Source organism: Neodiprion virginianus, chromosome 5, assembly GCF_021901495.1.
Source record: "Neodiprion virginianus isolate iyNeoVirg1 chromosome 5, iyNeoVirg1.1, whole genome shotgun sequence".
Taxonomy (NCBI): Eukaryota; Metazoa; Arthropoda; class Insecta; order Hymenoptera; family Diprionidae; genus Neodiprion; species Neodiprion virginianus.
In genome coordinates, this window is record NC_060881.1 from 7,965,728 (window position 1) to 7,992,507 (window position 26,780).

Consider the following 26,780-nt stretch of genomic DNA (forward strand, 5'->3'; position numbering starts at 1 on the left):
TGATGGAAAAATGTGGAACAAATTTCGATTACGCTTTTCGTCGTGTACTTTCATACGATATAAATTATAAAGCCAATATGAGAATCTTGATCGAGATTTCATGGAATGCCCCATACGTAAACTTATTCCGTTTCATATCACGAGACTAATAATATCTTTGATGTAGCACGTACTCGGTATCTATTCGATAAATGCTAGACAAATAGTACGTCGGAAGAAATATAACTTGAAGAGGTAAACAGTTTTTATTTAATCCTCGAAGAAAGTTCACTGTATCATAAATTAAACTCAACTCAATTACGTTTATAATTACCTCCAACGAACGAGATGTTTGTAAGTTACATCGTAGTGACACTAATTAACGAGTTCTTTTGACACTGGGAGTAACTAGCATCGACCCTGCGATTTATACACGATTAATCCGGCACGTCTGGTTTACACTAATTGTAAGCTATAGGTGTTAATTTGCACCAGCCATCTTCAGCGATGCATACATACATCTCAAGTTGAAATTTAAAAATTTTAATTTGTCATTAGTGTTTCTCAAATTTCAGAATATCCCCAATCGAATGGTAAGAACTAAATTTGATCACACAATCAAAAGTCCGATTATTACACGTCAGTAATGGCTTCGACGATTGCAGCAGATTACGCAGGTACAGACGAGACACAAATATCTTTGTGAAAATGAGCACCTGCGCATAATTAAAGGGTTACAAGAGACAAGAACGATTCGATTTAATTATCAGCACGCTTATATATCATTACTGGTAACGTACAATATAACGGGTGTATAGAAACAGGAGGAAAATCGAACGCTCGCATTAAGAAACGCAGTTATTTCCATAGATTGCAACACCAACGGAGACCGATTCATCTTTTGCATTGTATCAACAAAATGCGAGACTTTTGATATCCTGCAATCTGAAATTATCTCTTATGGAAATAATACGTATAACAAAAAGAAGCCGTCGTCGAGACAAGGTCGAAAGAACCACTCTCGGAGGTCTAGGCGGTGAACTTTTGCGGGTCTGCGACGCAGGGTTGTTGAAACCTTAAGGTCACCTCTGCGTCTTTCGCTATACAGACGCACACCCCCAAACCCCTCCATTGGTACATCCAGTACATGCGGGCACATAGGTACTCGCGTATATCGCTTATGTACGCGGCGGCGTCGCGACGGTGGCGTCGTACTACGTTGTTCGGCTCTGGGGGTGACCTTGAACGTCGCCCACGCGACGCTACAGAGCTCCGTTCATCGACGCGGTCTGGCGGCCTCCTTACCCTTCAGCTTCGGAGTCCGTCGTCCATCCCCCCTCGAAACAGCGACACACGATCGTTAAAGCGTCACGACGCCCCCGCATCCGCGAGTTTCCCACTCGCGCCCCAGGCCTTCATTCATAAGCTTACGCTCGGCTAATTTTCACGATCATCGCGGGCCTGACCCTCCCACGCGAAAGCTTCACATTTTGTAAACATATCGTATTTTGCACCGAGCCATCCTGCCTTTCGGGAGTAGCCCAAGGCGCCCTTTCACCAGTTAACGCAGCTGCAACGAGCAGCTTGCAGTATTTACAAGTTTATCAGATTTTTGTATTTTGAATCGTTGACGCGCGTTACGGAGGCCTCGGAAGAAATCGCTACCCCTGGAAGCCCGGTATTGATCGGGGATGTCATCGTTCCAGCGATGCACGGTGCAGGGTGCAATACATAGGGTCCAATGACTAATAAATACTATATACACCGTGTTGCGGATACAGACACCCTGTATCATATACCGTGTCACGAACGTCTTTTCCCAAATTTAATTTATCTCACTCGAGATCTGAGTCGCTCTATCTTTTTACTCTATGTGATATACTTAAGAGGTTACTCGAACCGTCTAGTCAAAATAAAATCTCACAAGAGTTCGTACTACAACTAATAATATTTATCAATGAACAACAGGATCTTACATTTCTTCACATTACGCGTCTCGTTACGAATTGACGCCGGTTGGCTTCGGCGATAGAAGATTGGTTATTTAGATAGCACATCATCTGATACACATGCAGTAGTGCTCAAAAGTATTTCGATAATATGAAATTCGTATTTACTTTGATCGTTTTTCTTACTTTTCTTTATTTTCACTTTATTTTCGAGCAATCGAGAGTTAATTTTTACCAATTATGCAGAACATCGAATTTCTTTCAACAAATAATATTATTGATTTTTGTAGTATTACTAGCATGTAATTGATTCAATTACTATTTTTGTCAAAATACTTTTGAACGCTACTGTATGTGTCTAACTTGTCCATCGAAGCTTTGTCTAACTATTTTGGATTCCGGTTGCAACACCTTTTGCATTTTGTCTCTTTATTTGCATGTTACACGCCAGCTCGATTCTATATACACATCCTCCAATTAGGTAGATATTATACGCGAATTTGATTGGTTACATCGGAATAGCGATTCTCTCGCGTTGTGCGGTGTTCGATCGATCCGCTAACCTGCACCCTTGCAACTAGTTTGTTCTTCAAGTTCAAGCGCTCCGCAGTTTCACAGGCATTAACTGGGTCATTATCACGAGAGTAAAAGAAACCACCGTGGAAAAAGGATTTATAAATTTGAATGCCGACGTCACTCGCACTTTTCATCATCCTGCTGTTATCCATTTAAACGAATATCTCGGCCGTTGTTATACATTTCGTCATTGGTTATATAATAATTCTCCAACTGACGAGTCACTTCCTTAAGGGGTTACGTGTATTTTATAGGTATAGAATAATATTGTGGTACAGATTGTGTGAAAGTTCACGACCCACGTAACCCCTTAACAAAACTTCACACGTAGTATAGTCTAGAATAGCTTTGCCTGTGTCCAAGTAATCGTTATATCTATAACGCTTTGTAATTACGATATTCATTGCGCAATCGAAGTGCGTGCACGTCGCGTAACTGTCTTTTGCGTGTTTACAGCGGTCCCAGTAAACGTTACGAAACCTTTACAAAACCTTTTCAATGTACGAATCTATGTAATGATAGTATAAACACACACACGTTTCATATAGATCAACGGAAATTTACCTCATTCCAAGAACTCATTTATAACTCCGGTCGGTCTTGGTATCTGCATCATGCGACTATCGAAATATATACCTATAAGTATCAACCTGTGTGTACAGTTTATTTTTCTTCCATCGTGCGGTTCTTCGCGCGTAACTTTATCGCTCTGCAGCTAAACTGTAAGGAACATACCTCATGGATGTAATGCCGGATATATCGTACAGAATATAGTACGCGCCATGGGCGCGGAGAAAGTGAGGAAGGAAAAATAACTCCACGACGCAGATGATGGGTTAATGAGTTATACATGCATCTCTTATTTCCAAATCATAACACGGAGCAAGGTTTAGTATAATAGAACTGGTATTGGAATATTTTATATACGAATGATTTTATTGTAACATGGTTTTTTTAGTTTTTCCAAAAATAGACTTTTTATGAACAAAAGTGAGGATATACAATATATAGTGTTACAGTACACCGCACGCATTAAATTTGAATGTTAATAGCTGTAACACAAAAAACTGGACCTGATCGGATGAAAATAAATATTGTTTCATATCGAGGGTAGATCGGTATTTCAAAATCAGTAAGCAACTTCGTTGTTACAAAATTTTTACGACCACTGCAATTCGTCTCGAAATCACCGTATCAGTACCAGTACGTCATAGACACTAAAACGTTGCACAGTGCTCAGAGCGAAATCATATAAGTGTGCATCAAATTATTGCAAATAAATGACGGTTAAATACTGTTTCAATATAATTATCACAGATCTACAAATTGATTTGGCAAAAATTTGGTCCTGTGGAACGAACAGCATTGTGCAGGAAAATATTTCCAAACTGTACGATGCGCTCGGCGCGCGTCGGCTTGCCCAGTTTCATTTGGAACCAAACATGGCGACTGCATTGTTCGGTCGATACGCCGCGCAGTATGCACCCTTGGCCTCCCCTCGAGTTTCACGGCGAGGTTTTCGAACAACAGAAGCACGTCGACGAGCCGCGACTCATTCATGGATTTCGCGCGCAGGCGCCTTACGTAATCGCACAGCGTACCGGGACGCGGGGCGTCGGAGGCGGCGTCGGGCGTCGCAGCATCCCTCGCGTGTTTACGTTTTCCAGCGTCTCGTACTCCCCTCCTTGCCAGCTCAGCGCAAATTCTCCCTATTTCTCTATCTCGCTTACGCGACGCCTCTCTCAATCAAATAATCCATACAGTAGGCTCGGCGGTCGACCTCCACCACCGACGCCGCCGCCGATCCACCCTCTTCTGCACCCACATTTGCCCTCGACACCTTCAAATGCCCCGATGACCAGCGACGCCGCCCCGCCGAGTTCGTACATACATACTTACAGTGTATATGAGGTATTCCATGCCAACTGAGAGGACATTTTCCCTGACCCCCGCCAATTTGCTTCATTATTTTTCATATGATTCTACAACCTAAAAAAAAGCAGTCACCATTTATTTCAGATTTTTCGTCCCAACCATCCTTTTTTAAAAAATGCTACAAACATAACATATGTTTTGTATATATAGAAGATAAGAAAAATTATTCCTCTAAAAGAATACTTAAAAAATTCAAAGAATCAATTCTCCACTCTCAACTATGGCTCAAAATGTTTGGTTTGGGATCTAGAAATTATGTTAATTTTTGTAAAAAAAAATAAAAAATGGTGTTTTTTTTTAGGACCATAAAAGGGTTTGTAACATTTTTTAAAAAAGAATGGTTGGGACGAAAGATCTGAAAAAAATGGTGAGCGCTTTTTTTAGGTTGTAGAATAATGAAGCAAATTGGTGGGGGTCAGGGAAAGTGTCCTCTCAGTTGGCATGGAATACCTCATACATATACACACGACTGTCTGCACGCTGTATATGTACACCCACTGGGGTGGATTCTGACAGATTCAAGGCCACCGGCGTCGTCGTCTGAGTAGATGCTAGCTGAGGGAAATGGAAAGTACCGTGGAATTTCCCGCTCAGGTTCGTCGTAGGATTTTTTTTTTTTGGCATAGAATTTGTGTGAATTGTAAAAGACAAAGGTTATTTTTGAAATCCCTTGATATATTGTTGGTTTTTTCATTTTTAAATACATGGATGGACAATCGTTTTTGTAATTTTTGGGACAAAGGCTGTCAAAGAAAAAACAAAATGTCACGTGCTAAGCAAAAACTCTAAATCATTGTTGCGGAAACGATATTATTTTTTCAAAACAATCATATTGTATAATTATGATGTATAACAGTATTCCGAAAACAATGAAAGGGTGACACAAGACTATTACCTCATAGGTTACAAACACATTCTTCGTGAAAATCTACGACTCGTGCATTTCTTTTTTTCTCGTAGGAAACGTACCGCTTGCAAATTACAGCTGTTTGAAAATGGCCAATCTACAAGCGTCTGACGGATCGGAACAGAAGAAAACCAGTCCTGACTGATCGTCATGTGCTCGGCAGCTGTTCTCAGCCATTAGATGCTACCAAATTATGTCACCGATCAAAAAATCCGTGAGACCATGATTTTTAAAAAAAATAACCCGGAAATAATGTTTTTAAAAGCTGACAAAGGTAATACGTCCGTTGCTATGTACAAAGACATGTATAATGAAAAAATGAGACAACAGCTTTCTGACACCACTACGTATAGAGTTTCTAGATATGATTTGTGTAATTCCCTACAAAACAGGGTGAATAAGCTCAGCTTTAATTGGTTTACCTCTAAACTTATAACAAAAAATCTACATCGAAACATTTCCACGTACAATAGTGTCCCTCCACGCGCATATGGGCTTCCAAAAATTCACAAAGAGGATGTCCCTTTAAGGTTAATTGTCTCTTTTGTTAATAGCCCGACATATACCTTAGCCAAAACTATCAATTCATGGCTCACCACTAATATTAAACCTCCCATCTCGAGAGTTAAAGATAGTTTTTTATTAGTCGATAAAATTAAGACATTGATTATCCCGGACAATTACACGTTAATATCTTTAGATGTAATTTCTTTGTTTACGAATGTTCCTACAGTTCTCGCACTACGTGCAATAAACAACCGTTGGGCTACTCTAGAAAATAAGATACCAATCCCTAGGATTGAACTAGAAAAAGCCTTAAAAATATGTTTTGACTCCGCAATTTTTAAATTTAATAACGAGACCTATGCACAACAATTTGGTTTACCTATGGGATCTCCCCTTTCCCCAATCTTGTCAGACCTCGTTATGGAAGACCTTGAAACCTCTTGCATAAACGATCTAGGTTTTAATTTGCCGTTCTACTTTCGATATGTGGATGATATTCTTACTGCCGTTCCAAATGAAAAAATACATCATATTCTTAATATTTTTAACGGGTATCATCCTAGAATACAATTCACTATCGAAACAGAAGAGAACAATACCATCAGTTTCTTAGACGTTTTGTTGATACACAGCAATAATAATATAAAGACAGATTGGTTTCACAAAAAAACTTGGTCACAAAGATACTTGAATTTCAACTCTCACCATCCTTTGTCCTACAAAATAGGCACCATCATCAGCCTTGTTGATAGAGCTATAAAACTTGCTAGTACAGAGTTCCAGGAAAAAAACTTGGTGCTCATATACAATGTACTAAGATCTAATGGGCCCATATCCGGGTCGAAACGTCAACTAAAATTACGTTTTCTTAATTGACCGATCACCAATACTATAATATATTACATACGAGGTCGAGAATTCTGATTCATCATTAGATGCTACCGCATTGGTCAATTTTGAACAGCGGTAATTCGCAAACGGCAAGTTTCCTCTTAAAAGGACAAAACGCTTCGTTCGCAGATTTTCACGAGGAACAAATTGCTAGCTTATGGGGCGATAGTCCAGGTTAACCCTGTATAATTGCTATTCCCTTAATTTTATGCAGGGCGTATTTTGTTGCCGCAATATTAATAGAAGTTTTATTGCCATTTAAGCATTAACACTTTTGTTGTCACCGCGATAAAATTTGAGGATTAAAAGTATCGCAACTGAGAATTTCGTGACATGTTCCTCGATCAAAGTTTATTGCTGTTTCTGAAATATTGACAATACATTGACGCATCGCTAAATTATGAATGCATCTTTCGTTTGGAGTACAAGAAGTTATTGCTGTCACAGTGATAAAATTTTAGCAACAATTTTACTTTTTGTAAAACAATAAAGTGTTGCGGTAGGTTATCAAATTATTATCATTCTTGCAATCTTTTGGAGCAACATATTCATTGCTATTTTTACCAACAACAGTTTTTCCGTATATGGTCAATCTTTACCGACCGCGCTAAATGTCACTTTTACTATTATATCAAAGACTACTCATAACTGATGTAAAATTGGGAATGAAAATATGACGCTGTGACAACTGCTGACAGAACAACGCGTTACTTTTATTGGGCTATATTTAATTTTGAATGACTTCTTAATTCGTATTTTTTTTTGCGGTTTGTTGATACCTTGTTGAACAACTAAAGCTTCACAGCTTGAGCATCATTTTCCGTACTTCTGTGTTCGCGTCAGTGGGCTAAAATGGTTGGCTGATAGTTCAGTTCTCGCCGCCATTTTGCTCAGCCACACCTCCATGTTCGTTTCCTATTACCACAGTCAAATAAATTCTACGCGCAGTTATTCTTATTATATTATTCGTATCCTCGCATGAATCGAAAAAGTTTTTGGATATTTTTGTTCGGCATTGGATGTAGAATTACGCTAGCTGCGCCATTTTCACATCAGTGTTGCTTAGGTTCTGATAATAGTCAAAACAACTGACGTTTCGCTCGCTCGGTAAAAACAAACTATAGCATCCTCTCAAGGAAAGGTCAGATTGCCGACGAATTGAGCATATCTTATCATATTTGACAATTTTCTCCTCTCCACAGTAACGAAGTCGATTCAAACTTTGGGAAAAAGTGTATGCAACTATGCTTATGTGCTGGCTCAATGAAAGTTTGAAAAACTGGCAAAAACACTGGACACACTTACAACAGATTTTTATTAACTTTGACGTTATGTTACACGCTACTGATAGCTGAGTACCATGTTGTTCGTATTTTTCATCCATTTTCGAGCTTGCATGAGCCAACGAGAAAGCCAAAACTACAAATATACTATCATTTTCGAAAGTTTGGAAGGATTTCGTTACGCTACGGCAAGAAGAACTGTAAAATACAATTTGCTCACTTTGTCAGCACTCCAATCTCCGCTCGTCCTGCGTAGTAGACCACACGAGTATGGCTCTGAATCGGTCAGCATCCACATCTGTGGGTGTACATGGCCCTTCTTATATTTATTATTTACCCAAGTACCCACGGTTGTGATCATCCCTGCAGCAAGAGTCGCGACATTCGCCCCGCATAACAGAGTCGGATTACCTATTCTCCTGCATCCCCTGTCGCAGATACATATATATGTACACGGGTAAACATCTGTACATATGTTTATTCTGTAATCAGCTAATCACCTCGCAGGTACAGAAATTCTTTTCGTCTCTTTCTTATTTTCATTTTTTCTGCATCTATTCTTTAGCTTCTATATCTATATCAACGGCAGCTATGTTCCGGAACGATACAGTTTACTGCATGTATTATATTTATACAATAAAGTTGAGTTTGAGTCGCGATCGTAACAAAGTTTCAACTTTTCGGAAATGTTACAAGTCCAGTATACGAGCCGCTTACCAACGTTGTATACGTTATGTGCATGAACATACCTAACGTGTTATACGATTCTTACTGTTATTCCTGGAGGTTACATTTCAGCTATGAGATGTTTAAGCTGCAGTTTATTTAAAACGGATATACCTAAAAGAGAACCGCAAGGAAAGCATCATACACCGCGTTTTCCTGGATGCGCACCGTGAGGTCCTTTCCAAGGACTCCGAACAGCTCCGTTGTTCGTTTGTTACCGTGCAGCTGATGTGAAACTGAATTGCCTATAATTAGGAACGCATCCGCGAAAAATCATTTCACGTTCTCACACGCATGCACTAGTGAAATTCATGAGATAATTTTCGAGTTTAGTGCGTCCAGCGAAGGTATAGTTATAACCAAATTAATCAACCCTTGTCACCGTTTTGTTTGTTGTCAAACAGCGTTGAATAAAAATACTTTTATAGGTTCATGTAAGTTTTATAAATTACCCCCACGCCTCGAAGTATATAACGTTATACCAAGCCACCTGAGCTCCTACAGATATGTAATCGGCGTTACAATTCGCGATCTCAAGAAAGCAAAATCCCTGAGGCTCGGTTGCCTATCTGTAGGCGCAGAAGTAGCTTTCTTCCGCGTTTATTGTTAGACCTCGGTAAATTGGTAATCTCGTACATTTCTATTTGACGGACTCGCTTGAAACTTATCGTTGAACAACTTACCGTTGTAGTTAAAATAAGACGAAAGCATATTTCGCGCTACAATAACCGGCACGTGCAACAAGGGCGCGCATCATGTTATATATATTTCCTATGCAAATGGCGTCGAAAAGTCACCATCAAGTGAAATATCCCTAGAAAATTGAAAATATCTAATAATAAATCTGCATGCAAGCGTGCCAACGAATTGAACCGGCATATTGATATCCTGCAGCGCGTTCAGCACTCCCCGAACAAAACTGACCTGCGCCAATATTCCGCGCTATTTCTACCAAACTACGCGTCCTATCTATACCTATATACATACATAGGTATATTATGTACGCACATTGCTCTCGGTAGATAGGCCCACATACACATCGACGGGTTGTGCCGTGTTTGCTTGTACGCGCGTAGGGGTCGTGGGGGGGGGGGGGGGGGGGGGTTGGAAACCGAGAAGAGGGTGCCACCGTTGTAGGTTCGGTGGGCGCGGAGAGCAGCACCGCAAGTAAAAGTAAAACTACGCAGTAGATCCTCTTCGGGGTTGCAGCAAAAGGGTGCGGCGGGGGCGGTGGACGGCAAGCAGCGTGGGCGGCAGCTGTGGTGGGGGGGGTTTAAGACCAACAGGGTTCGCAAGAGAGGGTGGATGGCGGTGAAAGTCTCGCTTGCAACGGGACGCCAATACAAGGGACGAACGAATCGCGAGCGGCGATGCCTTGGAAATGGGGGGGTGGGCGACGCGCGGCGCCTAGTTCTGGTAGTGGGGAGTGGTGGGGGGATTGACTCGGAGTAGAAGGCTGGGTGCGTTAAGTAGCGCGACTCAACTTCAGTCCAGTCGAAGCACTCGCTGGAAGGTGTCGTCGCTTGGAAAACTTTTAACGTACTAATAGAGCTAACAATTCTTAAACTTTGAGTCTAATACTTCCAAATTTCTCGATTTTTACTTATAATTGTAAAATTTTCGCGCTTAAACATCGTTTACTTTCCTTTGCTATTCGTATATTTGCAGTTATTACGCACTTCGTATTAATATTGAAGAGTTTAAGTTGAGGCGCAACTTTTAAGCGTAATAACCGTTTTTGGGGGAAAAAAAAAGAAGAAAGAAAAGACTTTTATATTTCAACGCGACAGAGTAAATATCTTTTTACCATTCGTCTTGAAAATTATCTCTGTATACGTATAATTACATTCAGTACGTACAACGAGCTGTTATTCGTTAGAAATCAAACGCTTAAACAGCAGTAGAATCGTGCCAAAGCTTTCTTCGGTTTTTTATTTTCTTGTAACTTTTTGTATTACATATTGTTTGATCTGATTTCACGTCAGTATAAGTTTTCTTTGTTATTATTATTGGGTTCATATTTATTCTTAACTTTTTGTATTGCATATTGTTTGATCTGATTTTACGTCGGTATAAGTTTTCTTTGTTATTATTATTGGGTTCATATTTACTCTTAACTTTTTGTATTGCATATTGTTTGATCTGATTTTACGTCGATATAAGTTTTCTTTGTTATTATTATTGGATTCATATTTACTCGTTTGCATTACATATTGTTTGATGTAATTTCGCGTCGGTATAAGTTTTCTTTGTTATTATTATTGCTTCATATACGTACAATTACACCTATATAATATTCAAAATCTTAACTCTAAATATAATCGAGAGTGACAACGTGAATTAAAATCGAATACGATTGAGCAGCAACACTCATACAAGAAATTCGTGTCAGGAGTGTTGTGAGATTTGGTAAGTATTAAAAAGCATTTGTTACACATACCTGTGCATGATATATTTCAATTTTTATACTTGTTGTTGTCGTTGTCGTTATGATTGTTTTTATAAACGATAATCTGTGTTCTCTTGAAAAAAATGTACCGACAACAACACGCGTCTATTTCTCGGCATGTTCTGTAATTGTTCATACCTTAAAAACACGTTGCGATATATGATATACTTACAACGTATATAATTTATCGCTGTTCGAGGACCGTCGAAAATTCATTCGATACAAATACAACGACGGTTATTTCGCGTTATTTCTATCAACCCCTATCAAACACCGTCAAATATCGAAATACGCCACAGTTTTACCTCACGCGTTTCTTGGCTGACTTACGATTAGTATATGAGTAATAAACATAATATACTTCGCAGCGTAATAAATAAATACCCCGTAAAATTTTGCCAACAGTATCATTATATTTATCGATCTATTTTATTATGACGCGTACACAGAAAGAGAGAGAGAGAGAGAGAGAGAGAGAGAGAGAGAGAGAGAGAGAGAGAGAGAGAGAGAGAGAGAGAGAGAGAGAGAGAGAGAGAGAGAGAGAACTGCAGCGTTATATAGATTCGTGCAATTTCGAACACATGCGAAACGCTCGCACACACAAAAACAGACTCCACAGTGTCAAAAATTGTACGTAGTACACTTCTGTTTGTAAACATCAATCACCGATTAATTTACTTCTCGAAGAAACGCGATTTTTAACACTCACCGTCAAAAGATCAAAAATATCCTACGACGCTGCTTTCGCTGCGCTCTACCCCCCCCCCCCCCCCCCCCTCACAACTCCCATCAGGATCCCAGTGCGCAGAACGCGCGTGCTGCGTTGAGAGCGTCTCCTCTCTTGTTTTGTTATGACGCCGATATACGCGACCTGCCCTACGCCTAAAGTGCGTAAAGGCACACACGCCGATGTGGTATATGATTTGAGGATATGACGGCGTACGAATTTTTTTTGTTATTTTTTTCAACACAGTTATTTATCGAATCCCGCGGCTTATGTCGGCATTTACGCTCTTATGAGGTACATGAATACATATATACATGTAATATAGGCATATGTATCCACAAAGTCTCGATTATTTACACCTCGATCTGTATATTATACATATAGGTGTACGTCATATTTTTATTCCGTTCTACTCGTAGACCGTATTGAACTAGGTAACTCGATTATTTATTGATGTGAATGGGTGAAGAAATTTTGAAACTCATCTTATTATGCATTCGGATACTCCTCGATTACACTTGTGTATGTTATATAATAATAGAGAAAATGACTAATGTTTACAAGGTATCGCCGTTTAATCGCATCTCTCTTCGTAATTAATGTTATTATGTTTCTCTTATCGCATCCGCGTATTATACCAAAAGTGTATAATTTAGATACCTAACAAATTCTGTTACAATAACTCATACGTATACAAACATATATATGACATAAAAATGATGATTCACTCGCATACTTCAGTAAATATATATAATGTTTGTTTGGTAGAGCCTAGCCTCCTTTTCTTCGATAGCGTCCGGCGTCGTAAAATCACGCGTTTCAAAGAATCGACGATTTTTTTCAACCGCGATATCAATTTCCGTAATGATATTGTTATACTTGTCGTCAATTTTCGATACACGGTATTAATGCATACACGCTTGGTATGCGCAATCTTACCTGTAATTAGTGCTGATTGCCGTTATGATATTATTACAACAAACTGCCATTGTTTATAAAATTTATCAAAGACGGTTTGTTGTACTTGGCCATTCGGTATAGCCATATAATTTATGTGTATTGCACATATCCACCCTCTTGTGCGGGATAAACTTATCGATTGGTGTTTCGGTTTCAGAAATTCGGGGGCGTCCCCTTATATATTCTCATCTCCCCTCGTCGTCTTTCCCTACCGTAGCAACAGCACTTATCGTGAGCTCTCGCTGCACCAGGGTGAATTGTATTCCGGTTACAAAAATAACTTCCGAAGCTTTCTTAGCCCGTACATTATATGCTATATACATATGTGCTTCGGGAACTCCGCGGATGGTCCGTATCATCTATTTTCGCTTCAGAAAAACCAAACCAGTTTCATATATTAATGCGTATACACTACAAGTAATTTATACATTATTGGCACTCATCTCATCTCCAAAATTTAGTTGATAGATGTACACACACCGTATATATATATATATATGAACAATATAATGATTATTCCTCTCGTTCGAATGTTTCGCTTGAATTAAAAATAGTGCAGCTAAAAATCGGCACGGCCGCTGATCGCACGCTTGCGATTCATTTCGGCTGTATTATCATCTCCCAAACTCACCGGTCATTTAGCGGTTTTTCACTTAAAAAAAAAAAAAATAAACTATTCAAAAGAAATTCAACATTCAATTTCAGAAACATACGTCAATCTGCTCGAAGATTCTCTGGTTGATAGATTCTCGTTTCTGAAGCAGTTCTTCAAAATACTAGAAAAAAGCGTTATAACTATATCATAAAAAATAACTACGTTCTTTCGCCATCCTCGACACACACACACACACACACACACACACACGCACACACACACACACGGGCAGATCCATTATTTTTCGACGAAAGTGTGCGCACTTGGGTCAGTGATTTTGATGCTGATTTTTTTTTTCTGAAGTAGGGTAGGAAAGGAGAAGAGCCTGAAAATTTCAGTCCGATACGATCAAATTTGGCCGCTGGAGAATTTTTTTAAATTAAAAAAAAGTCGATTTTTTAGTCATATTGAAAAATTTGTATCTTAGTTTCTAATCAACTTAGAGACTCGTTCGAAACGGCATTCTTCTCTGTTTACTTTCTATTTTGAAGAAAAAAATATATTTTCAGTTCAAACTGAAATTTGGGTGGGCGGAGAACTTCCAACTGAGTCACTGTTTTAGCGAAATTTTACCTAGTTTTTGAAAGGCTCTCAAATCTATAGTTTTCAATGTAGAGGGTTGACTAACTGTTGATATTTTTCATTGAGGTCTATTCTGTCTATATCTGCCCTACATTTCATTAATGATGACCAGATAAACGGGGGAAAAATAACAAATGACATATTATTATTGTCGAAAGACTGAATTCATCGCAAAGTAAGCTTCACTGATACAAGTTCGATGGTAAATTCTACGCATTGCCGAACCTTCTATTAATTATTAGACAACTATTGTGATAGGTTGGCTGAGAGAAAAAAAGTAGTCATGTGACTTCTGACCGCGCACATTAATATTGCTTAACCCTTTGAGGGGCAGTGGGAAGTATACTTCCCACCTATGTTATTTTCGTTCTTTCTTTTTTTACCTCTTCGATGTTTCGTGGCTGTAACCTGTACTAAGGCATTTTCAGACTCTTAGGTTCCTAAATAATATAACCATTATGAAAAATTAGGCCAACTGAATTATTTTTTTTTTTTTTTACTCTTATAAACAATTTAAAAAAATCAATTTCTTCCGAAAAAAATCGGCTATTGCTAAACGAATAGAGCTAGAGCTGTGAAAATTTTGATGAATCTTTTCTATGTTTCCTATCATATATATCTTGTGTAAATTTTTTGACACGCCGGTTTTTTCAAAAAAATAATTATGGAATTTGAATAACCCCAAAACCCAATAACCCAATAATCAAAATTGAAATACCCATGTTTTACGGTGTGCTGATTACGCAAGTAATATAATTTTACATGAGGCAAATGGCGAATACGAACCTGCAATAAAAATTGAACACTTGAATACTTGTAACTAGAGCTATTGTCGCACAGTACTTTGTCTGTTCTTTGCGTTTTTTCGATTTGAGTGGAAAAATGAGAAAGCAAAAACAAATAAGTAACTAGTTTCTACCCACGTCCACGTCGTTAGTTTTGTGTCACGCCGAGAGGGAGAATAAGCGCCATATTTCATTTTTTATCTAGGATTTTGAAAATTATAATCGCCATCTTGCATCCACGATCTTAAACGTTGCAAATTTATCCTCAGATTCGTAATCAGCGACCCCAAAAAACTCTTGTATCACTTTGACTTTGATGATTGGTTTTTTTTTAAATGTGCCCCTCAAAGGCTTAACACGCGTCGCGTCGTATTGGGTAGATAAAGGTAATATTAACTCGTTGCGAAGCGATTTTTCTCGTACAGTATCGCTTAGAACGTTCTACCTTTTTCCGTATGGAAGAAAATGCATTTCTTACTTCAAAATACGGTTATTGATTTTTAAAAGATCTCTTTAGCTTCTCCGAACCCTGCGAGACCCAGGGTTTGGGCCTGTCCCATACCGTAAACCGAGTTTCAATTGTTTCCTTAGCCCTCCAACTTGTCACGAACCTGGGACCCTGGCCTATTCCAGACTGTAAAGCAGGGAGTACGAGTTTTTCGTTCCGGGACCCCGAATTTCTAATTTCACCTTGCATTAATTTACATTCGGAATTATCTTCATACCCATAAATATGCCATCCAGTTGCCATACCCGTAGTATACGCATTTCAGGGCTTTCAGTGTGCAACTAATAACAATATGTTGCCACTGTTTTCACACTCGCTACTATTTACCTCTATTTACATGTCTCTGATAACAAGAAAATGAAAATTTTGCTCTTCGCGTGAACGCGTCGCCCAAAATGTCTGGATGCCACTGTAGGACGAGGTTGATTTTAGTAATGTTATCACAACGAAACATTGGGAAAAAATAATTGTTTTCTTAGTTTTACAATCATTTCGAAGAAACTAAGATTTCGAAATATGAGTGTGTTTTGTTTTGTTACGATTTACTAAATTTCAAACAGTCCGAAAATGGCGAAATAACGGTTTTACCTCAGCATGAATCCTTACGATAACGTGAATAACTTCAATATGATTGTGTGGATGACTGGTTTCATTTTAAATCGCCCATCAGGGTCAACACAATAATTTCAAGACTTGTAAAAAAAGAAAAAAGAAAACCTGATTCGTCGGTAAATTTGAAGAGACGCATATTCTGTCATTCTGCTACAAAAAAAAAATTCGCAAGGGTGAAACAGAACACTAGACGATGTTGAAATACGAAAGATTTACGTCCGAAAAAAAGGAAATAGTAACGAACCGTACTTTCACTGCAAGAACAAATCAACGTTAGGGTATTCATATAGCTATAACAAGCTGGAACAGCCGCATTCGAAAATCGGTGAATCTCCCGCGGAATAGTTAAGGGCTAATCAAAGGCTAATTAAATGCTTTATTCGGAAATTAAATGCTCCACGTTTTTTTTTAAACCTGTGCTGGTGCCACCTCAGAAACCACGAGATCGACAAGAAATTTTGAAAAACTGTTCCTGCCAGAATTAAAGGCTCGTTAAAGGCTCCAGGAATCCATGTTTAAAAATTATTTTGTTGACCAATCTAGGTGAGAACACCCCCCGAACTCGAAAAATTTCTTTGACGGAACAAGTTACAGGGTTCCTAAAGGCGTCAAAATTACTCTAAAATTAAAGGCTCTTGATACACTGTCCTTGCGTATTAAATGGTCCACCCCAGCACCAGATCTACGATGTTGTCAATAGGGAGCAAGACCTAAGACTGCCGCCCTCTACCACTAACTTAATCTAATTGTCAACTCAGTTTTATTTCTTAAGAACTGGAAATACATTCAGGTATTTCAGAAAAGCAATGACAAAGAGAAGTTAAAGAATGAAACAAATGATTTATTGCGCAAATAAATCACATAATGTTATTGTTACAAAGGGTGAAATTACCCGTCTTACCCACCTTTCTAATCATCTAGTAGTCATTATAGATAAAAGAAGTTTGTAAACGTCGTATGGCTTAAAGTGAATAAGATTTCTGCGTCAACCAGCATTCTTGCATAAACAGTCTTGTTTCAGGCTTTAAACGAATAACACCGCATTTAGCAATAAACATAGTTTTCACAACTATTTCATTTTTCGCTACTCATTTGCCACACAAGCTCAAGTACCCACATTTTATTTCATAATTCCAACGAGAGTTACAATATATTCGAGAAAACAAAAAGGTTGATGACTTGTCGTAGAACTGATATAAAATATTGGAACTTGATTAATTATTTTAAAATCTCATGTGGTATTTATTTTTATTATATAGTATATGCAACAAGATATCGTAGATAAAATATTCTGAGAAATATTCTTTATGCAGCTTGGATGCTACGGTAAATGCTCAGGTGGCAAAGGTTCGAGTGAGAAAAACAAATGAAAAATGGCAAGAATATTTGTTGAAGAATGATTTGTAATATTCCGATTGAATAAAATCGAAGTACTCGCTGAAAGTCGATTTCTGTAATTCTTTATTATTGAATTATATCTTTGAGTGATTATCCTCCTGTAACCAGCATGTAAAGAAACTAATTTTTGGAAATTTATTTCTGAAACGCTACGAATGTAATATTATGAATTTGATGCATATGTTTTTAGGTACATCTTGAAGAGTGTCTGTAAAACTTTTCGTAAAAAAATATTGATATTTTCATAGAGTGATTTTGACGCCTCTAGGAACGCTGTAACTTATTCCGTCAAAGATTTACAGTGATGTTTCGAGTTCGGGGAGTGTTGTCGCCTAGGGGTGGCTTTCAAAAAATCTTTTAAACATGAATTCCTGGAGCTTTTAATGAGCCTTTAATTCTGGCGTGAATAGTTTTTCGAAATTTCTCTTCGATCCCATAGTTTTCGGCGTAACGGTTCTAGGATTATCTCGAGGTGGCACCGCCACAGGTTTTTTTTAAAAACGTGGAGCAATTAATTCGAAGATAGGGCACCTAATGAGCCATTAATTAGTCCTTAATTATTCCACAGGAGGTTTATCGATTCTCGAATGTGGCGGTTCCAGCTTGATATACATAGCTTACTCATGTTTATTGTTGTAATATTCCAATATTTTGAAGCTGATACAGTCTTATTTTCCATTGGATTTTTCGTACTTGTCATATCCACTTATTTCTTCGTAATACAAGCATTATACAGAAGGAAACAACGTAGCTACATGAAAAAAATAATTTTTAGTAAAAAACATACATCTGAATATGTCGAAAATGCGTGATATTAAAAGACTCATAACTTCTCATAGAAGACCTTACCCGCTAAATAAACTTGTGTGAAAAGTTAGTATACTTTTAAAGGAATATGCGAGAAAAAAAAGAAAATTCTAGAAAATCATAAGTGAATTTTTTGACAATATGTATCACGTTAAATAACTCCGGCAGTTTTCAATCGACCTTCCTTACTTCGAGATCCTCTGAATGAAGCAAACAATACATTTTGGAAAAAAAAAAAATTACTGGACTCCGTTTATTCATCCAAAAGTTGTGGCATTTTATAAATTTACGGAATGTGTAAAAATGGGTTTTTCACAAAAAATGGGAATAGCTGTACAGAGAGACGACGTTTTTTTAGACCAAATGACTAAATATGAGTCTCCTCTAATTTGTCGTTATCATGGATATTTTCTATAAGTTGCTTGAATTTTTCGCCCCGACCTTGATCGGTGATTTTAGATAGAACAGGCCTACACTACTTTTTTGTGACCCCCATATTTATTAATCAGAAAAAAATAGATTCTAAGGGTTTGAGATGCCACTATTTTAGTAAATATTTTTTCATGGCAGATGCCACTGACACAACTACTTTTTCAGACTTCGATCGCTGGCAGCCCTGGCATGTAAACTCAAGCAACGTTCCAGTTTTCACGTATCATTCAATTTGCAATCAAATATGAGATTGAAGCTCTTTATTTTAATGTGACGATGCATTTTCAAGAAAATCGTTATTTCCTATAACTTAGGAATTATTTGAAATTCACGATTAGTATACTATTGTACAGCAGAACATAAACATTATTTCCAAGTTTAATTCCTTCAACATAATTCTAAACTTGCAAAATAGGGATATTTTCTTCAGCAATGAATTTAACAGAAATTTTAGAAATAAGAACTTTGTTGTTGGATTTGTTAGAAAACATCTAGCAATTTTGTTGTTTTTCTTCCAGATTCAATTGGGAGTTGAAGCTGATAAATTCGTTGAACAGGACGTGGGGCATACAATGGCCTCACGAAGTAGTTTGAGTCCCACGTGGACATTTCCTTCTCGTAATAGTCCTGGGTGGGTCACCAGGGAGGTCTGTGGCAACTGCAATCAATCGAGTTCCAGGAATGTTCCCCAAGTGGTGGCAAAGTGTCTAGATTGCACGTACCTTCTTTGCCAACCATGTCTGATGGCTCATCAAAGGGTACAAACTGATTAACACTATCACCTCTATGCTTTTAACATATTTTAGTTGATGCTAAAACACACTGTCCGACTAAAGGGAGAATAAATGTATTAATGAAAACCTCTTTTCTGTCTAAAGGGTCGTCTGACAAGAAATCACGGAATTCAACTTGACACAAGAAGCAATACACCAAGTCCATCTTCAGCTGTTACCTCTTACTCAACCCCACCAACAATTACCTTCTATTGCGATGTTCATCGGGAAATTATAAAACTTTACTGCGAGCCTTGTGAAGTGGTATTATGTGAAGTATGCGTAAACAAGGATCACAGGGGTCATTTTGTGTACCAATTGTGGAGGGCTACTAGAGGTGGTGAATTTACTCCGCTCCATATATTGAATGAAATTTGCAGTGCAATCTCAAACATTCTACGAGGGATTGAACTAGTCGAGGTAATGACTTTTCTTGTTCAATCCCAGCATATATATTAATAAAGTGGATCGGCCGAGTAATTTGATACCACAGTTCTGTATCATAAAAAAAAACACAATTCTGATATGTCTTCTTTTTTTTTATTCAGCATACTCACGAAAATATGGAGAGATGGGTGATTCAGACAGACCCTTTTTTGAGGATAAGGATCTCTGAAGGGTTTCCTATACTTTGTGAAGAGCAAGAGAAATTGCTGACTGCAATTCAGAGAATAAAGCTGATGAGAGACGAAAGACTAGAGGTTAGAGCACAAGCTCTTACGAAAATACTCCTTGGACTATGGGATATTTTTAACAGACTCAGGGAAGCAATCGATCAACACACGACAAATAATCCGAACGAACTTTTGTGTATCAAGGAAACGGGTGCCAAAGAGGTTAGTTCTTTTTTCTTTTTATTTAGCAATATGTACATCGTGATTATGAGAAAATGTAATATTTTAACCACTTGCCAATCACAGGCGATCAATTAAAGGCAGTGAAAATTTGTATATATAAAAGGTGTATATTGCTCTTTCCAATATCTTCGACCATTAGGTCAGATAATAAATGACTAAAATCTACTTATATTTGTGCTCAGGTGCTTCAGATTCGTCAATATCAGAATTCTGTAGTACCCAGGGACGACGACTGGATGTCATTCCTAGATTCAAATATCAATTTGGTAAATTCATTCGCCTCCGTGGGACCAGTCACTTTTGGAAATCCAGGCCCCATAGGAGATCATCGATCTGTAAGAGGTCGGACAGCGGCAATAGAAACTCCCATGGGCAGTAATAGGATAGTATCCAACTTCCCACGGCATGTCATACCTCGTGGTAGACCTGTGCTAGGATGCCATCTTATCGTATCCTTGAAAATCAATCGCAGTTTAAATTGTATGGGACTAAAAACTGTTGCTATTTGGGGTTCAGAAGGAAACAAAGATGGAGAGTTATGCAGACCCTGGGGTGTTTGCTGCGACAAGAATGGATATATCATCGTAGCAGACAGATCGAATAATCGTATTCAAATTTTTCAAGAAAATGGTACTTTTGTAAGAAAATTTGGTACCCAGGGCTCTGGTCCGTGTCAATTTGATCGACCCGCCGGTGTAGCTACAGACTCGCAAAGCCACATTGTGGTTGCTGACAAAGATAACCACAGAATTCAAATTCTTACCTTCGAAGGACTATTTCTACATACCTTTGGTGAAAAGGGCTCTAGGCCAGGCCAATTCAATTACCCTTGGGATGTGGCTGTTAATTCTGAAGGCCAAATAGTTGTCTCTGACACACGAAATCATCGTATTCAACTATTCACACACCAAGGTGTATATTTAGGAAAGTTTGGCTTCGAAAATACCACTGGTCCTTCAAAGCACTTTGATTCGCCTCGAGGTGTTGCTTTCTCTCCAGAGGGCAACATAATTGTAACCGACTTCAACAATCACCGGCTAGTCGTTATTCCGCCGAACTTGGGAACCGCAAGGTTCTTAGGTGGGGAAGGTACTGGCTCAAAGCAATTCTTGAGACCACAGGGTGTTGTGGTAGACGACGAAGGGCACATCATAGTTGCAGATTCTAGAAATCACAGGATACAGATATTTGAACCGTCAGGAGAGTTGATGTGGAGGATAGGAAGTTCGGGTAAAGCACCTGGTGAACTCGATAGACCCGCGGGCATAACATTAACACCCAATGGAGCAATAGTTGTCGTTGACTTCGGTAACAACAGAATTCAAATATTCTAGATTTTAAGAAGCAAAAACCAATACCGTTGCAAAACTATAACTCAGAAACTGAGGTCAATCACTTGATACATTTTCAGCAAGAAGTATGTAGCGTGTTATCTGTTTATAGAATCTTTTTTTCGAGTTGAGCTTAGGCATATATACCGGGTGTCCCATTTTAATCTTACATTTTTCGATTCAGATTGTGGTTTTCATGTGGTTTAGGTTTCGTATGGTACCTTCCGGACAGCGCTAAATAGTCAAAAATGGAGTTCCAACATGAAAACCACAATCTGAATCGAAAAATGTTTCTTACAAAAGTTGTTAGTTTCAATGCAATGCATTATTTTGTCATAAAAAAAAGTTGGGTTTCCCTTAAAAAAAAACCATGTCAGCCATCGTAGCGTCGCTATTGTAAATTTGGGACCTTGAAACAAAATTTTTTTTCAACGTCCCCCTTTGAACTCTAAAACTTTTGTTTCAAACAAAATTTGATCAGAGCAATATTTTTCGAGATAATTTAGATGTAAGATTAAAATCGGACACCCGGTATGTATACATGGGGTAAAGCTTAAGAACTGAATTTGCGATATCTAATATACGTAATGAAAGGTAAAAACATAATCAATCTAATTTTGCCATCATCTTATTTGAATTGGAATAGCGCCTTACAATGGGCAAATGGTGGAAATAAACTTGGAGCTAGAATAAATTTGGGAGTGTTTTCAACAGTAGTCATGCTACAACTAAGAAGCTGCAGTTTAATGGCAGCTTTAAAATGAGTTCACTTTCATCTTATACTAAATAGAGTGAAATCAGGATTAGGTTATATAGTTGAACCCTGAACTCAATTTTAACAAGGTATAGTGCAATACATTTGAAGTATTTTATTTGCAAATAATATTGAAAGTATATATTAATTGAGTGAATATAGTATTCAGATAACAGATAACAGATCTGATGGATGATTTTCAATGATTACTTTAGATATTGGGGGGTTATGCATGGTTTTTTTTTTTTTTTTTTTTTTTTACCTGCCTTTGAAAGCATGTGATGCAATTACGACTTGTTATAATATCATTTTAAATGATGTGCTGATCAAAAGCAGTATTGATAAAACTGCGTATGAAGATTTTTAAATCTTATGGTAGGCTTTACTGTTACTGTGTATTCCTTATAAATTTAACCTGACGAAAGAACTACAAGAACGAAGTCAAATAGAAATTAGACCGTGTCTACCTCAATATAAAAAAGTACCATATAATTCAGACATTTGATGATTTTTCCAAGTTACTCATATGTGTGATAACAATTGCCAGAAATTTTTATTGCTGTTTAACAAGACTTGATGATTACGCGTAATGTCTTATTTTCCAAAAATATAGAATTGGTAGGGTACTTTATAATAATAACAGTAATAATAGCAATGGTAATTAATATCTTTAAATTTAATCAAGTTACAGTCAGTTGAGTGACACAAGATTGATTTAATATTATGAGTGTGCTAATATCATATTTGTGAAACTGTTTTAGTTCAAATTACTTTTAACGTTAGCGTGTTAATGTCACGATTGCAAAATTAGAATCAAATAATCTATCCAACGTTAGCAAAATGCGTAAAAGTAAAAAAAAAAAGTGTATGCTTAATGAGTGTGATTATATGTTCAAATTTGAGAAGTAATGACAAAAACAAGTAAAGTGAAGAAAAAAAAGTGTTTATAAATTAAAATGAGAACTGGCTGACTCTAAAGTCCCTGTAGTCGAGGAAATAAAGCAATGGACTGTCGATTTTTCGAGCAGTAAGACGGATTTTAATGCGGTTTTTTGTATTCGCTTCGTAAGAGCGCCTACAAACTTTGTGAACTAAATTGATTAATTAATTTTTTGAAAATGCATTATGGCATTAATACTTCCAAGAGATCACAATTTTCGCCAAAACTCTAGGAGAAGACGTTGATACTGTCCACCCTTTTTTCTGGAATTATCTTGAGTATTATCATTTTTACCTCAATTAAAGTATATTGTTCTTAATTAAATCACAAATTCGATCACAATTTTCGCCAAAACTCTAGGAGAAGACGTTGATACTGTCCACCCTGGGCACCAGGTACCTCGGAGACGGTTGCCGTGGCGATATTCGTGTTCAGCGACCCCAAAAACCCCCGAGTAGCAAATTTTTTATTTAGTGTCTCTTGGAAGTGCACTTGCAAAATGTATATTATTAATGCCATAATGCATTTTCAAAAAATTTATTAATCAATTTAGTTCACAAAGTTTGTAGGCGCTCTTACGAAGCGAACGCAAAAAACCGCATTAAAATCCGTCTTATTGCTCAAAAAATCGACAGTTGGGCCGTTTTTAGTGCTTTATTTCCTCGACTACTGTATGCACCTAAAAGTGCGTTCGGCAGAAAATTTTTATCTCGGCGCAGAGACTCAGCAAGGCACGAATATTGAAATTACAATAGCAAGAAATCTAGGATCTTAATGTTGATACATGATTAATACTAAACTTTGCAAAATTAACTGTTGTTTTTACTTCAATCATGGCAAGAATTAATGCATCGTCCTGCGAGGCCACGTATGAACGAAAAGAGGGGAACGAGATGGTGTAATTAAATTTGAGTCAAATGTTGATTGAAACAGTCCATATTGATTTAGCTAATGTTATAAACTTTTGTATTGCTTTAACTTACAGTTTATTTCCGAACGTACCTGCTAATGTTAAAACTAATTTTATTTTATAGAATATTTACAATACGTACAAACAATATGAATATGTACAAACAGCCTTGCTTGGCTTAAGAAGAGCCCTGGACAGTAGCTTATTTATCCTTTTTTTCCCCTTATTACCTTGGACTATAAAAAAGGTCGAAAGAAAATAAATAAGGTTAAAATTTTTACGTAGCATACATTTTGTGCACCTAAACGGGTTGTTTTTTAATCTGTTTAATGACGGTGTAAATTTTATTGTTTTGTTTCTCCCTCTTCGAGTTCGGCGCCGCTATATATGTATACTTAAGAATTAATCGGACATGAACTTCAGAAATTTTTAATAATTTTCTTTTTGTTAGGTAGACTATTTATTTTCTCGCATACAGGGAAAGGGATATTATTAGTATTCGTGGAATAGAAAGTAATGGCTCGAGTGGAAATAACGGATTCTATCAGTAATTGGTCGTTTTGTAGTTTAGGTATTTGAAAAGAATGAACTAAGTTGTAATAAATATTGATTGCACACACCAGTAAGACTGATTGAAGACTGATGCAAAGAATTATGTTGATGTTGTCCAAAAAGAGAATCGAAAATATATAACGATATTGATAGTCTACTGCCCTAGAGAATTTCTCTAGGCTAATCTTTTTGATCTGCTTTAGGGGTAATTTCATTTGGTTGAATGTAACTAATCTAGTTTGACTCCAAAAACTATGTCTGTGTATATATTATAATACACACACATAAATATGTGTACAGTCAAAGTATGATTGTAGAGTGAAAAGTGGTAATTAAAAATATATGTTAAAAGGGTTAAAAGTATGTTCTGAAATGAGTTTGTGCTATCTTTTTTTCAAACTTTGAATACTAACAATACCACCGATTGCTTAATAATTTTATAGCTGTGAACTTGTGTTAAAGATATTTACATTTTGAAACGTTAACAATATTTCCAGGCTATGGGAAAAAAGTTTTAGAGAATTTAATGTAGTCTCAGAGGGTAGAGAATAGCATTTTAAATTATTCAAACGATTATACGTAACCTAAGTCAACTATGAGATGACTAAGTATGTTAATTTTTAGGTGAAAGTTTGATAATATATAATACAGGATGTGCTGTATAAGCGAACTATAATGTTCCTTTCAAAATTTCGTAATTGCAGGATAAAGTTGGGACGAAAATTGTTGATTTGATTACGTTTCTTATAAATACAAGGAAACAACGGTTGCTTCCGAAATGCTGAAAAGGAAGTTAAATTGACTAACAGGAACTATAGAACTCGGTATCCTTGTAATTGGAATTCGGTTTTGGATTTTGGTGTAAAAATAGGATCATTCGGCACAAATCATACTCAATTAGGAAGTACCCAGAATTTAGTACAAAAAAGCAATACCTCAGTCTACTTTCAAAATAATACAAATTTATTCTCTAAACGAGTATTAATGAAGTAGTACTTAATGTTTATCAATCTGTATTTATCTATGCTAAAAGTATAAGATTTTGTTTGAATTTTTACCGTAAAATACGAATATATGCGTGTTTCAATTAATGACATGACTATTGAAATATGTAGTGAAATGTGTGTGTGTGCGCGTAGAAGTCATAAGTATATCTTAATTTACGTTCGATTCAGAGTTAAGAAAAATTTCATAACACGAGATAATAATATTTATTGGAATAAAAATTATAAATTCCAACTATTAATTTTTGTTCCATTACTTCCAACAATTTTATACAGCTATTGTAACCAATTCAAACTCTAGTCAAAGATTGCTTTTGTATGGCAATCGTTATAGTTTTTCCTTCTTTAGAACAGACTTCTCAATGCTAACGTATAAAATTTTATTGACATTTATAATTACCATGTACAAATAATTTATAAAATTAAAAATGGTGTAATAGATTTTTGCCAATTTTATCTTTCACTCTGTTCTATTTACTTTACTTGACAAAGCAACATGTGCAATAGACATTAAACTATACAGATATGCCATTAAAACTGAACTAATGTTTGTTGGGAATGAACGAAAAATGTAATTTAAGACCACGTGTATCGCAGTTTGAATAAGCTTAAGTTGTAAAAGTCAGTTATTTCTTAATTTGTATTTGTATAATAACAATTGGGATTTTTGCGTGTTTGTTTTCCTTTTCGAAATATCAATTTAATATTTTTAATGGATCAATACATGGATGAAGGAATGTAATTTTTGTTGATGGGCACGAATGGAGATTATGAAAGGTTTTACACTTGCCACTTCATCATTCTACAACGATTCGCAAATGCTGTATGTCAAGATATTCCTACAGTATTAGATCAATATACCAACTGAACACAAGTGTACAACAATGAGAATAGGTAAAATCATTGTATAAGACTAATTTAAATGTGGTGTAGAAAAATAGGTTGTAATTGAAAATTTAGATATGATGAAATGGTATATAACGCTATAGTG

The 26,780-nt window shown here is 36.9% G+C and overlaps 1 protein-coding gene and 1 long non-coding RNA gene across 2 annotated transcripts; one reads left to right on the forward strand and one right to left on the reverse strand.

The window, feature by feature from the left end:
- Window positions 1-10,256: 10,256 nt before the first annotated feature.
- LOC124304931 (E3 ubiquitin-protein ligase TRIM71-like) lies at window positions 10,257-21,797 on the forward strand. Its single transcript, XM_046763736.1, has 5 exons — window positions 10,257-11,162; window positions 19,187-19,426; window positions 19,547-19,861; window positions 19,990-20,277; window positions 20,481-21,797. The coding sequence occupies exons 2-5, from the start codon at window positions 19,241-19,243 to the stop codon at window positions 21,630-21,632; spliced, it is 1,941 nt and encodes a 646-aa protein (XP_046619692.1). The 5' UTR covers window positions 10,257-11,162; window positions 19,187-19,240; the 3' UTR covers window positions 21,633-21,797.
- On the reverse strand, window positions 20,279-21,220 carry LOC124304932 (uncharacterized). Its single transcript, XR_006908292.1, has 2 exons — window positions 21,086-21,220; window positions 20,279-20,724 (listed from the first exon to the last, which is right to left on the reverse strand). It is a non-coding gene; the product is annotated as an uncharacterized LOC124304932 (long non-coding RNA).
- Window positions 21,798-26,780: the final 4,983 nt, after the last annotated feature.

What these genes read in the sequence shown, in the direction of transcription:
- LOC124304931 (XM_046763736.1), top strand. Translation starts at nt 19,241, where the DNA reads ATGGCCTCACGAAGTAGTTTGAGTCCCACGTGGACATTTCCTTCTCGT. An exon ending in GAGGGATTGAACTAGTCGAG is followed by an intron (nt 19,862 to 19,989) that starts GTAATGACTTTT and finishes TTTTTTATTCAG; the next exon opens with CATACTCACGAAAATATGGA. An exon ending in AGGAAACGGGTGCCAAAGAG is followed by an intron (nt 20,278 to 20,480) that starts GTTAGTTCTTTT and finishes ATTTGTGCTCAG; the next exon opens with GTGCTTCAGATTCGTCAATA.